The sequence below is a fragment of the Patiria miniata genome, unplaced genomic scaffold (genome assembly GCF_015706575.1).
Source record: "Patiria miniata isolate m_02_andy unplaced genomic scaffold, ASM1570657v1 HiC_scaffold_5, whole genome shotgun sequence".
Taxonomy (NCBI): domain Eukaryota; kingdom Metazoa; phylum Echinodermata; class Asteroidea; order Valvatida; family Asterinidae; genus Patiria; species Patiria miniata.
Window position 1 is genome coordinate 8,280,062 of NW_024037072.1, and position 14,782 is coordinate 8,294,843.

Sequence of the window (14,782 nt, forward strand, 5' to 3'; positions counted from 1 at the left end):
AGGGTTAATACTGGGACATTCAAAAGCGCCCTCTTTTGTTGTATTGTATTTCCGCGGGAATTTGTTTTCCGTATTTTTGGACTTTTTAGTTCGACTGTGATTGCAGTTACCCATGATCGAGTGTGAACAGTGTAAATCTGCTTTGAATCTCGGCGACTACGCGAGATATTGGCCCTGCACGTGCGCTGCTCATCAAAAATAAAAATAAAGTTCTCTTAACGAATTTTCAGTTCATAACTTTGTATGTTTCCGTATTAACGGGGGGAAAAAAACCTCTTTTTTGCGATTTACGGTGTCTGCTACCGTCTGAAAAGGTGCTATCATTTTGCGCACAAAATCGTCTTCGGCTGATCGGCACCGCGAACTGACGCGCAAGTGGGTGTCAGTTCGTGAAAACCACGTAATCAACATACAATTTCGGTTTCACGAACTGACACCCGGTACCGGTAGTGCGCGCGCACATCGACATGACGTAAAATAGGAAGATTTTCGTAACAGGTGTAGCGTGAATTTAGGTTTCTATGAAATTCGGACTCATTGGTAATACCACGCATGCGTAAGTATGATAATTAGGAAAGTGACCGGTCACGTGAGAGGGATTAACCAATAATAGGGAAAAGGGGTCCGATTTTCATAGGAGTCGGATTTTTTGCTCTTTTTTTCAAAATGTCCCATAGGAAAGCGCACAAAGTACCCCAGATAGTTGTGTAATAAAAATATCGCGCCCCGTACGCCGTTCGAGACCTGTGGCACCTGCAGTGCCCCCAAATTAAATAAAAAGTCCACTGTCTTGTGCCCGTGCAAATGATCCCAATATCCTAATAGTAATAAGCCTCTTCGATCCTCCTCAATCCTCCAGGCGGTTTTGGAGGATTTTGGAGTATGGAGGCTGAGTGGCAAGAAAGTCTTGGTTGATTTTGGAGGAAGAATTGTGTCGAGTTCGTAAGCTGTACCCTGCATTGTTTATGTTCAGTCATGCATAATAATATTATTTAGCCCTGCATTACACTCGATATCATTCGCACTGCTTCTGAGAATGTGCCTCAACCCATTAACATTAACAGTGATTGGTGGAGGTTTTGAAGGATTGAAGCAACGTTCACCACTCTACTGAACAAATTCAAGAAATAACGGATGGTTTCTGGAGGTTTGAGGCTGAATCCAATTTTTACATGGTAACATTTTGCAGGCCTTTGGGGTGGTTTCAAGGGCTAGTATTATAGGCACAAGTTATGCAAGTGCTGCAAACTTGTCTGTAAGTGTGATAACTTCTGAGTTGCTGAAGAATTCCAGTTTTGTGAAGTCGGTCAAACAACGTGAGCCGGCGATTTTTGGCAGAGGCCTAATTCTGAGAGTCGACTGAAGCTGGAGAGAAATCCCGCCCCCCAAAAAGACAATCAGCACTCGACATCTCTCAGCATGCAGCTAGCTCGGTAAGATGGCGCGCCACCACGCGCTGATTTCGCGCCAGTCCAATATGGAGGACGGGACCGAAGTGGTGATCACACCGATTTCCCCGTTGACAGGGATTTCTGAGCCGATTCGGAGGCGGAGATCGTCCGGCAGTGCAGACTTTACGATGTCGAGGAGACCTCCAAGCAGTCGGCTGAGGCAAGTGTCCATCGGACCTCAACTGGATCGGTGGGATGCGATGAAAACTCGGCTCGGTGTGGACTCGCACGCGCAGCTTGCTGAAGTGCTGTTGGATGGGTAAGGCATTGACACATCATCATGATGCATGATTGACCATGTTGATACTCTCTAACTAAGTCGAAGTAAAATGTATCAAAATGTACTATGTGTAGGGTACTCCTTACTTTTAGGACCCCCTTCCTATATAGGAAGAGAAAGACTCACCAAAACAGTTGACTAAATGACACTCAAAATTGACATTCTGATATTTCTTGACACATCTGATTCTGAACAAATATTGGCAATGACACCTTCTTGAATATCAGCAGGGTTAGTTTTTGTGGAAAGAGGGCAGGGCTTTGATTTATGAGAGAAACTAACGGGTAAAAGACGACGATGACAACCAGAAAACAGACTCAAAAACCAAGATGGCAAACGTGAAAGCTCGATGCAATGAAAGCTCGATGCTGATTGGCTGATAAAAAAATAAACATTGTATTTATTTTTTTTAGCAGCCAATCAGCATCGGGCTTACATTATGTAGGGCTTTCACTCATGTTGTGAGAACTACAACATGCACATCTGACTGCAAAAAAAGGTAGGAAAGTCACATTTTCTTTGAAAGTGCTTTCAAAATTACAACTACATGTAACATGAGTTTACATGAAAAAAAAGACTGCTTTAGTCTGCAAAAGTCACTTTGGTAATGGACAGTCATCTGCAAAAGTCAGTTTTGAACAGAACTCGTAAAAAATAGAGGTGTCCTAAAGATAAGGATTACCATGTATAGTCTACCTTTTTGCACGCTTCGTTGATCAATTTACAATTACATCCATATTAAAGCATAGGCATGCATAGCCCCACTTGTGTGGCCTCCGTATTGCTTCGCTGTACGTTAGGCCACACGTCTGGTTTTCCAACCTACTGAGGAATTTAGTCCAAACACTGGCGCACCCTTTTGTGGCATTTTTTTTACATACCCATTTATATGGTTGTTTTCTATGATTTCTCATCTTTTGCCCTCCGGGTAGATTAGGTAATCTTTCTTCAAATGTTTCAAGAAATTTAGACATCTTTCTGGAGTCCATATGCACCAGTTTGGGACTAAACTCCTCAGTAAGTTGGGAAACCAGACGTGTGGCCTAACGTACAGCGTAGCAATACCGAGGCCTCACAAGCATGACAAGTGGGGCTAAGGCATGCACAGACCTAGAGCTCCATTTCTTGCAGTTTTCAGAATAATCTTTCAATTCATGTCCATAACCCAACTTCCCAAGAGTTTTTCAGACCTGTCTCGGGTTTGTGCACAAGGTGTCAAGTGATGTCCAGGTATGGAACTCTTTCTCTAGTGACAACATTAACAATAGGCATTATCTGGTTGCAACAAAATAATGACAGCTCGTACTCGTTGTTAGCAGTTTTGTTGTCATCACCTTATATTTTGTCAGCTTTTTGTGTTGTTTTGATTTTTGTTTCTTTCCATCAGTTATTTGGATTTTGTTTGCAATAACATTTTTATTGTGTTATTTTGACATAGCATGGAAGCCATAGTGGACGGAGATGTGGTGTGGGGCACTCAGTGCAGCAATCCTACTCTCAAGAACAAACTAGCCAGCTTCTTCAAACGAAAAGGAATCCCTGCTCTTGTGATTCCAAGGTATTAGAGAAAAAAATTATGTTGTGTTTCATATTCGTTTTCTTTGTCTTCAAATTCAATGTAATTTTCAAGATCCTTAAAATTAACAACGGTTGTTAAACTTTTGGAAAAGGAATGAAAGGTAAATTAAGTACATCTAACAATTAAGTTTCTTCATTTCTGGGACATTACCTATTTCTAGTATGTCTTGAAAATATTTCTTTTCATTTAATGGCTTGACACAAGTCCACTTCCCTGGTACTTTATCACTAAAAATAGCTAATTCCAGAGTTTAATCAAATTAACATTAAGCATACGTCTCATCGGTAGTCTGCAACCAAAACAAATATTTCAGCAGACCGGACTAAGTTTATTTGCTTCTCTACGTTTGAGGATCAAAGCTCCACGTTAAATCAGACCTGTAGGCTCTGCCGTCCCTTCCCCAGTAGATTTGGATTATATTCAGTTTTTGCAACCAACATAATGTTTCACCGAATTTCTTTGCTTACAGGCCTACAAGATCAGCCTCGGTCTCCAAGCTCAGCACTGGCCGAAAGAAGTCACCGATGAAGCTGAAGATCACTCTCAAGAAGGTGGTCAAAGGTCGCAAGGGCCATGATCAGAACGGCCACGAGGATGAGGAGGCAGACGAAGATGAAGATGAAGCAAGTGATGATGATGACGGGGATGTGGGGATGCAAGATATTGCCAGAGACTCTGACTATTCACCTCATGAACCCAGCCGGCATGGTTTGAAAAAAGTATGAAAGGATGTTACCTATGGACTCTGTACATAAACATTAGATAGCGTTTTGTTACCACTTTTGAGAGCGCCAGTTGGACGGACACTGCTTGCACGTAGGCCTATTAATTGGCCTGAAGCAGCACAAACATTTTCAATCTGAATTTGCACAAACCTGTAGCCTCCTCATGTAAGCATCATGCGCCGTGACAATGTTTGAGAGTCCCTCCCTGTGCCCCTCCCAGTGGCCCCTCCCAGTGGCCCCACCCAGTGGATCCTCCCACTGTGAGAGTCCACTGGGAGGGGCAACTGGGAGGAGCCACTGGGAGGGACAACTGGGAGGGGCCACTGAGAAGAGCCACTGGGAGGGACCACATTTTCCCAGTGGCCCTTCCCAGTGGCCCTTCCCAGTGGTTCCTCCCACTGGCCCCTCCCAGTGGTCCCTCCAAGTGGCTCCTCCCAGTAGGTTGCCCCTCTCAGTGGCCTCTCGCAGTGGTCCTTCCCAGTGGTCCCTCCAAGTGGCTCTCCCCAGTTGCCCCTCCCTGTGGCCTCTCGCAGTGGCCCCTCCCTGTGGCCTCTCACAGTGGTCTCTCCCAGTGGTCCCTCCCAGTGGTCCCTCCAAGTGGCTCCTCTACGTGGCCCCTCCCAGTGGCCTCTCCCAGGAGTCCTGCCCAGTGGTCCCTCCCAAATTTCTCTTGGCATTTGTTGAAGGGATACCAGTGCATGGAATCATCAACAATTCTAATTTTTATGCAGTACTTCTAACTTGGCTATATAGGCCAATTTCAAAGAGCTGCTGGGCACACTCGTGTCTGAGTGCAGAAATGTTTCGCAATGTAAAATGCTTGTGGTGAGTTCTACTCTGAATTTTGCTCAGCATAGCAATTTTTTATGCAATATTTTCTGTTTTCCAGCTCAATAAGCACAACAAAAGATGCACTTGAGGCAAAGTGGTTTGCTCAAGGACACACAAATGGACAAATTTAACAACATAAGCACTGAATAATGAACCTGTTATTTAACACTTGCGGCATCGGAGTACACACTTGTAATAATATTTCTATTGTAAAATCATAACAATAGTCAGCAAAAAACCACCAAGCCAATATTAAAGTCTGCGTAACTTTTCACTGGAAAAAACTAACTAATGCACACATTTTACAAACTTTCATTTAGGCATGGTTGGGACGTCACCTCAAAGGCAAGCACAAGACAAGGCAACAAAGAAAGAGGCAAGTCCCCAAGACGTACAATGAAGAAGACTATGACATTGATGATGCTGATGATGATGAAGAAGATGTTGAAGATGTTGCAGCTGAAGAAGAGGCGGAGCCAGAGGAAGCTAAGAAGGCGGGAAACATTGAGACACCTGCAAAGAGAAAGATGAGACACAAAGCTCGGAAGAAGCTCTTGATTAAGAAGCTGAGGCAGGAGAAGAAAGAGAAGGCCAAAGCTTCCACGTAAGCTTTCAAGTCATTCATTAAAGTCCACCATTCCAGTGTTGTACTAGAGTCAATCACACAAGTCCGTCACAAAGTAAATCACAAGTCTACTGACAAATACAGTCACAAGTAACAGAGGATGAACAGTTACCAGGACTAGTCTTTGTCACAATTCATTTGAATAGCTCGTTGACTTGGGACCAAATGAATTGTAATTGACTTGTAATGGACTTATGAGGATTTGTGATACACTTGAGTACAACACTGCCTCACACGTGATTTTAACCCTCCCAGTGGGAAGTCAGTAGTCAAAGCAGTGTATGTAAAAACCCTTTAAAAACCTTCAGGTCATTTCCAAGTTTGAAAAGATTTGAAGTTGTAAAGTATCTGTCTCTCACAGAGAGTCACTGCATGAAAAAAACAGCACAGTGGAGAGCAGTGAAGCGTGACTGAATCTGCCTGCTTGCCCTGAGCTTAACCACACAAAAGAATTGTACATGGAAGAAATTTGAAGTGTGGGTGCTAACTCTATGGGAAATGGTGGTTTTTGCAAAACATGAAGGGTTGTATGGTGCAGAAGACTTGGAGGGTTAATGTCGAGGCAATCTCACAAGACCGTCACAACTTTGATCTTAAGTAAATCACAAGTCGACTCACATATTTATGGTCATAAGTAACTTGGGATGAACATTTCCAAGGAATAGCCTTTGCCACAGTTCATAGACTTGTGCGGGCTTGTGATCAAATTAACTACAGTGTTGCGTTGATTGCATACAAATCTCTCGTTTATGGCTATTGTGTAGGGCTTCGCCAATTTCAACTAAGTGGTCACCTATTTTGGACACAGATTTATGTAACATGGGGCTTGGTCTCAAGTTGGTTCACGGCATAGTGTTGTTTTTTATTTATGGTAAATGGATTATTGTTCTTAAGTTTATTAGGGCCTGGGCCTTGCTTTCAAAACGGTCCCTCGGCGTGGCCACTTGTACCAATTTTGGATATCAAACGTAAATTGGATAAAGAAATGTAAATACATGAATGTATTGATTTTCTTCGTTTTTTCCTTTTTGTGTATGCGAAATTCAACAGGAAAACAATTGAAGAACTGTTTGGACCAGATGCTGTTCTTAAGAAGGTGTACTGTTGCCGTAAGTGCTCAAGCCAACTGGACTCTCCAGATGTCATGAAGATTCACTGGCAAACGCATCTTGCTGAAGATGATGGCAGCAATGAAGGATCCGGAGGTAAGGAGGAGGATGCCACATCAAGGAGCAAAGACGGAGATAGTCAGGAGATGGAGAGAGGAGGAGAGGAGGTGGAGGATGAAGGAGACGGCGATCAGGAAGTCCCAGCCGATCTCAAAAACATTGCCCGAGTCATGACTCGCTGCCCCTTATGCCAGAAACTCTTCTCAAATATCCTGGCCCACACTGCTTGCCACTCCAACTACCTGTGCGAGGAGTGCGGGATGTTGTTTCGCCAGCGCCGCTCCCTCAAGCTCCACCACCGCGCCGTCCACGAGCTTGGCGAGACGGGCCAGTTGCCGTTTGTCTGCACCCGCTGTGGTCGGGCATTCCGTTGGGAAGCTAGCTTGCGTAAGCACCGCACCCTGCACTCCCAGCACCGTCAGTATATCTGCCAGACCTGCGGCAAGAGCTTTAAAGTCCAGGCACATCTCAAGCGGCACGTCATCATGCACGAGGAGGTCAAGCCGTTTGTCTGTCCGCACTGCGGACGACGCTTTACCGAACTCTCCAACATGAAGGTTCATACCCGCGTCCATACAGGAGAAAAGCCGTACATCTGTGATGTCTGCAAGAAGGCCTACTCCCACAAGGTCAGCCTGAAGACGCACAAGAAGAAAGAGCATGGAATTGACATGTGGCAGCTGGGATACATCACACAGCCAGTCATTGAATTTGATGATGAGGGTAAAGAGACTGAATACAGTATTGCCAGACGGTCACGTCGTCCTAGCGCCAACGCGTCTGGCAAGACCAAGAAGAAGAAGAAGGAGCCATCAGCATCAGCAGAGGATGTCACTAAAGCTGATCAAGTGGCACAGTTTGTCAGAGAGGCCAACCAGGAGAAGCAGTTGGATCTAAACAACCGGGTGGAGAGAGAGGACAGTGAGACATCCCAGGCTTCACAGACCTCACAGACGCCGACTACAGCTCCAGCTCAAGTCCCACCGCAACACTTTATAGAATCCAAGATGCAAATACCGCTGCAACATGCGGCATATCAGCAGCAGCAGCAGCAGCAGCAGCACCAGCCTGTTCCTATCCAGCCTCAAATCCAACAGCAACCCCCACCAGAGGTGCATCCTGTCCAGCACATTCATCCCCAGCACCTACAGATATCCATCCAGCATAACAGGCCTTACCCCCACCCCCACCCCCACTCCCACCCCGCAGAGTCCAGCCAGCAACACATGGATGACGACGTCGACAGCGACCCATGCTCGCCAGAGGAGGAAGAAGAAAACCCAAGAATGTTGCAAGCCGAACTCATCACCAACCAGCTACGCCATGCACAACGTTTACAACTCCCCGAAAACAACAACCTCCCTTCCCAACCATTGCCACTGCAACTCCCTCACTCCCAAGCACTCCAGCTCGGACCACAACAACAACAACAGCAGCAACTCCCATCACACACCCAGACGCAACCCCTGCCGCATATCCAGATACCTGGCATGCGTCAGCTTCCCCCGCAACCCCACCAAAGCAATCAGAGGCCCCCGTTGCCAAGTTTTGAGACTGTGACCTCGCCGGACAGGCAGGGGCACCCTCAGTATCGGCAGGGTATGATGAACACCATGCCAGGCCTAGACCTGAATGCACTGGTAGCCAGCTCCATGCCGTACATGTACTGGGGATCACAGCAATACCAAGGGGCACCAGCTTACATCCAGAGGAGCAGTGAGGAAAATTCAATGGAAAGTCCGAAACAGTGAGTCTTGAGTAATTGCACCCAGAATGGGTTGATCCTGAGGGACCATTTACCAATAGAATATTTATGCATGCTTAATAAACATCTTCCAAAAATATGACAAATGTTTTAAAACTTTTTTCTATGTGAGAATTACCCTTTGCTACGGCATTTCATATATAACATGCATGTATAGGAACATGCACTTTACATATATGCTCAAGCTTGACAATAGACAATGCACAAAAACGAAATACAGAACATCAATTCTACATGTAATTTGACAAATTTGGACACAATTCTTCAATGAAAATCTCTAAACAATTTAAAATTGGCAAAATTACTCAACTTTTCCACAATACTTTAAACACACGGACTTTTACATTAAAAGGGCCCATGCAATGTGATTTTTTTAATGCAATCCTTGAAAATGCACCTTTGTGTCCCATTTTGAGCTCATTTTCAATTTTCATGTTGCCATTTTAAGGGTATTTTGGTGCCTTTATTGTTTAATGCTTATGCAAATTTCCGTATTCATGAGCAACAGTGTGATGTCATTTCAGGCAGAAACCTCAATGTTACAGCTTTTTCAACACCAAAATTTGCCAGAATATTGGATATTTTGCTGGCGTAAATTTTCTTCTCTTTGGTGAAAACCCCTAAACCGAACAGTGTCTTTCTGAAATGACATTACAGCAACAGTGCCCTCAGTTGTCCAGAAAAGCATGGAAATTGTTAAATGTTGAAAGAAGTGCCCTTTTCAATAAAATTAACCGAAAGGGATGTCAGGTATTTTTCATATAAGAGGAGTAGAAAGTTGAACAAAATATGTTCCTAAGAAAAATTCACTTCATGGACCCTTTAAACAATGCACAATTTCACCTCATTGAAAAATTCTGGTACTTACCCTATTAGCCAACTTCTTGTCGGAAACATAAACTGAAGAATTATCATGTCATATAGAGAATTAAACATATCTGTATCTTCATGATTCAGATTTATAGTGGTTAAAAAGTATATTCAGTAACATTTCAGATACATTTGTACAGAATATTAATGTCAGCTTTTTAAAAATTGAAATAATATTTATGTATAAAGGGAAACTTGTAATAACATTTCAGCACATATACGATATGGAGATTTTAGCACCAGCGCCTCAACTTCCATGCATATTTAACAGACTTTTAGATTAATATATATAACAACCATACTATTTTGGAATAACAAATTGCTCATTTAAAATCAGTCCTTCAATTATTGCGTTTGTTGATTTGACTTGTTTCTCAATAAAATGTTTGATGCAAATAAAATATATTTCCGCCATAACTTAAAAACCAGATTTTATTCAGACAGTATTTATAAAATATGGATATTTACATGAGCAGAATCGCTAACAGATGTACATGTACATGTAGGTATTTCTCAGAAAATTCCGGATTAGTACAGAAATGCCTTGAACTAGTGTAACTCAACTCAGCCCTAACTTGTTGCTGGATTCAGCAAGCTATCTGCTGAATACCAAATTGAAATTATAAAAGAACTTTCGCCCTTTGTATTTAAGCGTGTTATTTTACAAATGTACATAGAAATGTTCATATTCCCATATGTGTTCAAATTAATTATCACAATAATAACTGTAACCTGTCACCACGCAATGTAAAGTCGATAATTGCCATTTTGCAGTACAGTGGGGCAAAGCCAAAATTTGAAGGGGTGGTCGATTCTTTGTTTTCAGGTGAACCTCGATCTGATAGTCCCATTTAACCTTTCTCCAATTATTTTGTTCTGTCAAACATCTTTAAAACCTATTTTATCCTGTTTTATACATTGTTTTGTATGCCGTTTGCAGGATTTTAAATGCCATTTTTCCAAGAATCAGTTAAACTACAACTTCAAGTCAGTCGATTACTGAACTCAGTACTCCTAAATGTTATATACCATTGGTAAGCTCTTGATCTGCAGAATCCAGATAAATAAATATCTCAATTCTTAAAAAGTCCGACTTTAAGCCCATTTTGTGATGACAGGTCACACATTTTGTTTACTATATATTGCCAAGTACATCAATATCTGATGTTAAGGCACTTAGCAGTGCCCTAGTCAAGTCCATTACAAGTCTATCAAAAGTGCGGTCACAAGTAAATCACAATCGATTCATAAGTCCAGTCACAAAAATGGCATGAACAATGAATAGGAATGTCGATGTCACAGTTCATTTGAACAGCTTGTGACTTGACTTGTGACGAGAAGACTTGTGATGGACTACAATACTCCCACATGGTAATATTTTTTAATAATAGCCAAGTAACCAAAACCTCTCCATTTATACTGAGTGATCCTCAGTACAATCATGTGTACCTTTAGTCAGTTGCATTAGTATGAGCCTTAATTCTATATATATGCATGCCAAATTTTTAATATGCAAATGAATACAGTTTTATTCCTGTACCATGCTAGAGATTTATCTGAAATTCAGAAAACCCTGTGTGCTATTTGTTGTAATACGGACAAAATTATCTCTTATTCTTTAGTTTTGTATGTGTAATGTATTCTCTTTACAACCTCCAGGGCACAATTTCATGGCTCCGCTTACTGTTAACGAAAAATCCCTACTTCAGTGTAGCAGAAAATTCCGTGCTTACGGTAAGCGTATTTCACGGGTTAGCGAGGAATTTGGGCTTCTGCGAATGCGTATATATATCCCATTAAGGATTCTGTGCTTACAGTGTTAGCATATAATTATTCTACTGGCGCGGTTAGCACAGAATGGTAATGGTAAGCGCGGAATTATGTGGTTAGCAGAGCCATGAAAATGTGTCCAGCTCTGTACAATTGTTCTTAATTGTAATTTACGAAGAGCTGCTAAGCATACAATATTACTTAGCAAATTTTCACACTTAGCACAAATCAGCTGGGAACCAGTCACATGCAGTATCATTTGCATGGCATTTTGGCTGGTAACCCGGTCATGCTAAGCAGATATTTTCCCCGCTTAGTTGATTTCTGTGCTTACCAGCTCCATGGAATATGAGGGCATGTCTTTGTTCCTACATGATGGGCAGTGTCACTCTGAACTTTTATATTTGGTACGCTGGAGTAGCTCACCCAAATCGACTCGGGTAAAGGCAGACGGGTTAGCCACGAGAGCCTGGCTATACAAATCAAACGCTCAAATGCAAGCCATCATGAGCCATCATGAGCCATTGACAAAACACCCTTTCTGGACTGAGTCTTACTCTCAGATTACTGCTTTTTCGTCGCCTGCAAAAAGCAACAATGCCGGGCTGGAATTATAGCCTCTAAAGTACCCTTTTCGGACTGAGTTCTACTTTGAGATCAACTGCTTTTCTGTCAATCGCAAAAAAGTAACAATGTTGGGCAGGAATATAGCCCCTATATTCGCAAAGAGCTCAATAACTATTTTATGTTGAGACTTCACATAAAGTTGATTTTTGGTCCACTTGAGCTTATCCGCTCTCGGCTGTCATATTTGTCCGGTTCTTGGTATGAATAGCACATGCGAATGACGCATTTACACCACTGACTCTGCTCAGGCTTAGGGATTAAACCAGATAATCCCATTCTGGGGTTGGCAACTGTCCTTCATGTGAACTAACCAAATTCCAGTACCGGTATATGCATTCAAAATAGTGGTCTCTTAAAATAGCAATGCTTGGAGGTTCAATAACGTGTTCGTTGTCATGTCTTGCCATTAAAATGGATCTACATGTATGTGGATTTTTTTAGTGTTCATGTTTATATAATTTAACCAATGCTTTATTGGTGCTTTTAAGTGATAAAATAAGAATAGTGAAGATTTTTCATATTTTATTGTTAGCTAGACTTACATCTTCATGTAGGTACTGTACAGGGAAGTTTTTTTTCTATTCATGCCCATTTGTAGACCAACTCATTGTTTATTTTTTATTTAAAAAATCCTGTTGATTTATTTTGATTTTTTTTTTTAAATACATGTATTTCAATTGTAAATGTCTAGATTTTGGCTAGGGTAATCTGGTGATAGACTTGACCCAGTCTCATCAGCATTATTGTTGCTTTATAGAAAACATGTACTTGTATCAGAATGGCGCAGAACAAATGTATGTGTTTAACGAGGATTCACTTTGGCCCGACTCCATGATTATTTGACAAAGTTGGCTGTTTTAAAGGTGTACATTTTGTGTCTTTTTCCCCCCTAATTTTATGGAGCTGCTTATAAATAGTCAATTAATTAGCAAGGACAGGTGGCCAATTCCAGCGTTATGAAAGGACATTTAATATTTAATATAATCTCCTGGACCATAACTAGATGATGCATGTGTCAGAATGAAAATTTTTATTATACAATTTTTCAAAATTACATTTTTCACCTAGCTCTTAAAACCTGTGTCGGCGACCTTACATAATACTGGAATGGGCCTTATGCAAGAGGCACTTTTGTAGCCATTTTTGTCCAATTCCCAGAATGTACCAGTATTTCATAAATAGCTAACTTGTGTTGAATGGGATGGCGCCAGACTATTTATGCAGCCTCATTTTACTGTCTTTTTTTTAATCTGGCTTAAAACATTAGGAAATGTCATTAGGAAATGTTTAATTACAAATTTTACATTTTTTATTGAAGCAGACTTGAATTAATTAGCAAGTTTTTCTGCTAGTCCCCAAAATGAAGATTTTACCTCACTCTCAATTCAATATGGCCGATCTAGCTTTCAGAATAAGTGTGGGGGTGTGATATGAAGGGGTGTGTAGTTTTATGGGGGTCTAGGGGCACGCCTGCATCTCCCCCCCCCCCCCCATGGTTCAACCCCCTAAACCCCCCTTTAGATCCGTTACTGAATGTCATGCAGACTCCATGTGTTAACTTGTGACTGCTTTGCAGCTGATCTTTGTAGAGCAGGGAAACTTGCGAAGTAATGTTTTCTGTTTGGCAGCTCCATGAAATTTGTCCTCCGTTTCTTTTTTTTCATTTTTTTTTGGGGGGGGATTAATAACTTATACGTTTATGGTCCATCTGTGTCAACTACAGCAGCTTGCTATGGTCTGTGTGGGTTTTATTAGTTGTTTTGACCACAGTCTAACAGTTGACTTATAGGCGTGATAGAAGTAGGAGACCTGGTTCTATTACAAAGTTTCACTAGAAGTGGATAGAAACATTATATTGATATGCATTTGAGTACATACAAAGTTTTAGAAATATTGCAATAAATTACATGTACCTTAATCAGAATTTACTGTTCACGTTTTGTTACAAGACAACTATGACAGTCTTTGCATTTTGTCCCCCCCCCCTTATTTCCAGTATCAGGTGAAACATTTAATGAGAAGTTAAGTTCAAAAAGCTGAAAATTGGGTCATTGAATATTGCGCTTATTGAAAACAACATGAAAACATTTGTGTCTATCACAAAAATGCATTTTTATTGACAACAGAATATCTCGGCCCGAATTTCAACACTTAATTGATCAGAGTACCACTTACAATTTGGTACACGTTCTACACATACATTGTAACTCCACAGGACCGACACACAAAGGGAGAACAACAGATCCTTTCAGTCCTCAGGAGTTTTGTTGGAAATGGTCCTATAGTAAGTTTGTGTGCTTAGTGGGAGAGTGTTATATTACAGGGACAAAGTGAAACACAAAGCATTGTCCTCGAGAGTATAGTAAAACATGACTATGTATATGCATTGTGTCTGGGTGTTTTAAAGGTAATGGACACCATTTGCATTTGCCCTAATGTTCAGTTGACCTAACCAAAATCAACGATGACCCCTAAATAACCTTTGACCTAAAATTTCTCAAGTCATCTTAGGTCCCCTACCCAAAGATTATTGTCACCAAGTTTGGTTGAGAGAGAAGTCTGACTTTTCGTATTACAACACTTTCAGTTTACCAAACCAAAAGCAGCAATGACCTCATTTGATTATTGTCACCAAGTTTGGTTAAGATTGAAGTCTGACTTTTCATATGACAGCACTAAATAGTTAACCTAGCCAAAATGAAACACACGGTTACACGGACACACAGAAGAGATGTACATGTATCTATTGCAAGATCCCCCTTTCTTGGCTTAAAAGCCGGGGGATAAAAATGAAACTGTCAAAATATCATGAAATATCCTACTTGGTTGTACAGTCGAGTCTCGTTATAACAAACTCGTTCGGACCTAGCCAAATTGTTTGTTATATCAGAATTTTGTATTAAGAGGAACATCAGTCCCATTCATTGTGCACATAAATGCACAGTCGGGACCAAGGCTTTATGTTTGTTATAACCAGAATTTTGTATTAACTGAGTTTGTACTAACGAGAGTCGACTGTAAATAGATACCAGAATCATGTATTCTGTGAAATCATTGGGAAAAAAGGAATTACAATTGTTTCCTTGGTTA

At 41.4% G+C, this 14,782-nt stretch overlaps 1 protein-coding gene across 1 annotated transcript; it reads left to right on the forward strand.

The window, feature by feature from the left end:
• Positions 1-1,428: 1,428 nt before the first annotated feature.
• Positions 1,429-12,124, forward strand: LOC119741860. The gene is made up of 5 exons (XM_038217781.1): positions 1,429-1,710; positions 3,170-3,289; positions 3,780-4,029; positions 5,187-5,470; positions 6,542-12,124. Exons 1-5 carry the CDS (start codon positions 1,439-1,441, stop codon positions 8,409-8,411), a joined length of 2,796 nt encoding a protein of 931 aa, XP_038073709.1. The 5' UTR covers positions 1,429-1,438; the 3' UTR covers positions 8,412-12,124.
• The last annotated feature ends 2,658 nt before the right edge of the window (positions 12,125-14,782 follow it).